Raw genomic sequence first — 1,814 nt, forward strand, 5'->3', positions numbered from 1 at the left:
GCGGTGGCGGTATTCAAAGAATATAACCTGCAGAGACACTATGACTCCCGTCATAAAGACATAAATCCCGTCATAAATTTAGGCACTTCTGCAATCGTCACAATTTTTCTGTTACAAACTGACCCCGGCCCCCCATCAGAGAAGGGAAAAGTTATGTGGCCCTCACAGGAAAAAGTTTTGGGACCCCTGCTTTAATCCATTCAATAAATAAAGTGGTACTTTTAGGAAATTAACATTTGTAAATAAATTTATGCTTGGAATAAAAAAATAAACTTTATTGCAGATTTAAATGGGTTGTAAACAGCAAGAATGGCCTAATTTGTTTCCCTCCTTCTCTTTAAACTTTACTGAACTGTTAGTTTCAAAGTTGTCCAGTTAGAAGGCGCTGCAGCCTTTAGGATCAGCTGATTGGTAGAAAGTCGGTGATGATTTGTCTGTGTCGGTATCAGGGAGAGTCCATTCGTTCCAGAGGGGGACCAGCTGCTGGGTCACCGCCGCGTGTTACTATGACCAACCATGGAGATGACTGCTACTTCTTCTACTACTCCACCTGCACCAAAGTAAGAGCTGCCAGACACTGCTGCTGCGCCGCATTGGCAGCCAGAACAGAGAAAACAAGCTTTCTGTGCTTTGACCAGGGAGACAGCTGCCCGTTTCGACACTGCGAGGCCGCCATGGGCAACGAGACCGTCTGCAACCTCTGGCAGGAAGGACGCTGTTTCCGGACCGTCTGCAAGTTTCGCCACATGGAGATCACGGTAAGCATGGTTTAACTAACCAGAGAAGTTTCTGTCAACCCGACCAGCGGCTGGACGTGTCTGTTACTGCAGTCAGATGTTAAAAAAATCTGAAAAACACTCCACACAAAAAAAAAACAATCCACTGCTCTTTGTTTCTAAGTTTAAAGACGTTTCTCTTCCATCCATAAAGGTCACTATTCTGCATCTTGCTGCACAGAAGCGGCAAGAAAAACAACAACGGGCATAGTTTGGTGGCGCAGTGGTTAGCGCGCACGACCCATGTACAGAGACCTTAGGCCTCCACGCAGCCGACCCGGGTTCTTGGCTCCATGTCTCTCTCTCACTGGAAAAAATTGAAATCTAGATAAGTCATTTTTTCTTAAAATAAGTGCATTTGTTCTTGAATTAAGGAGGTAAAAGAGAAATTTTGCCAATAGAACAAGACAATTTACACTTAAAATAAGAAAACACAACTGCATTGTCTTATTTCAAGAGCATATTATCTAATTATCTTATTCTAAGAGTAAAAATACTCATTCCATTGGCAAATGCTCTCATTTACCTGCTCAAATTAAGGGTAAATACGCTTAGTATAAGGAATTTTTTTACTTATTTCTTGATCGTTTTTCGCTCATACCCCCTTTCCTGTCAGGCTACTGTCAGAAAAACGAGCCACTAGAGCCGTAAAAACTCAAATAAAGAAAAGAAAAACAGCAACCGAGATGGACGATGATGCGGAGAGCAGTATTTATCTTTAACCATCTTGAATGATTGAGTTTTTAAGGTTGGGAAAGACGCGCTCCAGCGCTACCATCCATGCTAACTTCCATAAACACAGAGCACGCTGGCTTATGATGTCATTGCTTCCTCTACTGCGCATGCGGGACAATTAAGCTCTATGAATGCAGATCACACAGGAGATCACATACAAGTTACATATATTTGGAAATGTGAACGGCAACGCAAAAAAATTAGAATTGAGCATCAAGGCCTGCAGTGTGAACTAGGGATGCACGATATTGGGATTTTGGCCGATATCCGATATTTTAAAACTCATGTAGCCGATAACCGATA

The 1,814-nt window shown here is 42.5% G+C and overlaps 1 protein-coding gene across 1 annotated transcript in view; it reads left to right on the forward strand.

The window, feature by feature from the left end:
* The first annotated feature begins 374 nt into the window (after window positions 1-374).
* zc3h11a (zinc finger CCCH-type containing 11A) overlaps window positions 375-1,814 on the forward strand; it is a 22,469-nt gene continuing 21,029 nt past the window's right edge. The window contains exons 1-2 of the mRNA XM_015399978.1: window positions 375-560; window positions 639-758. Coding sequence (XP_015255464.1) covers window positions 426-560; window positions 639-758 — 255 coding nt within the window. The 5' untranslated portion in view covers window positions 375-425. The remainder of the gene's footprint in view (window positions 561-638; window positions 759-1,814) is intronic.

The sequence above is a fragment of the Cyprinodon variegatus genome, unplaced genomic scaffold, assembly GCF_000732505.1.
Source record: "Cyprinodon variegatus isolate N-32 unplaced genomic scaffold, C_variegatus-1.0 Scaffold1063, whole genome shotgun sequence".
NCBI lineage: Eukaryota > Metazoa > Chordata > Actinopteri > Cyprinodontiformes > Cyprinodontidae > Cyprinodon > Cyprinodon variegatus.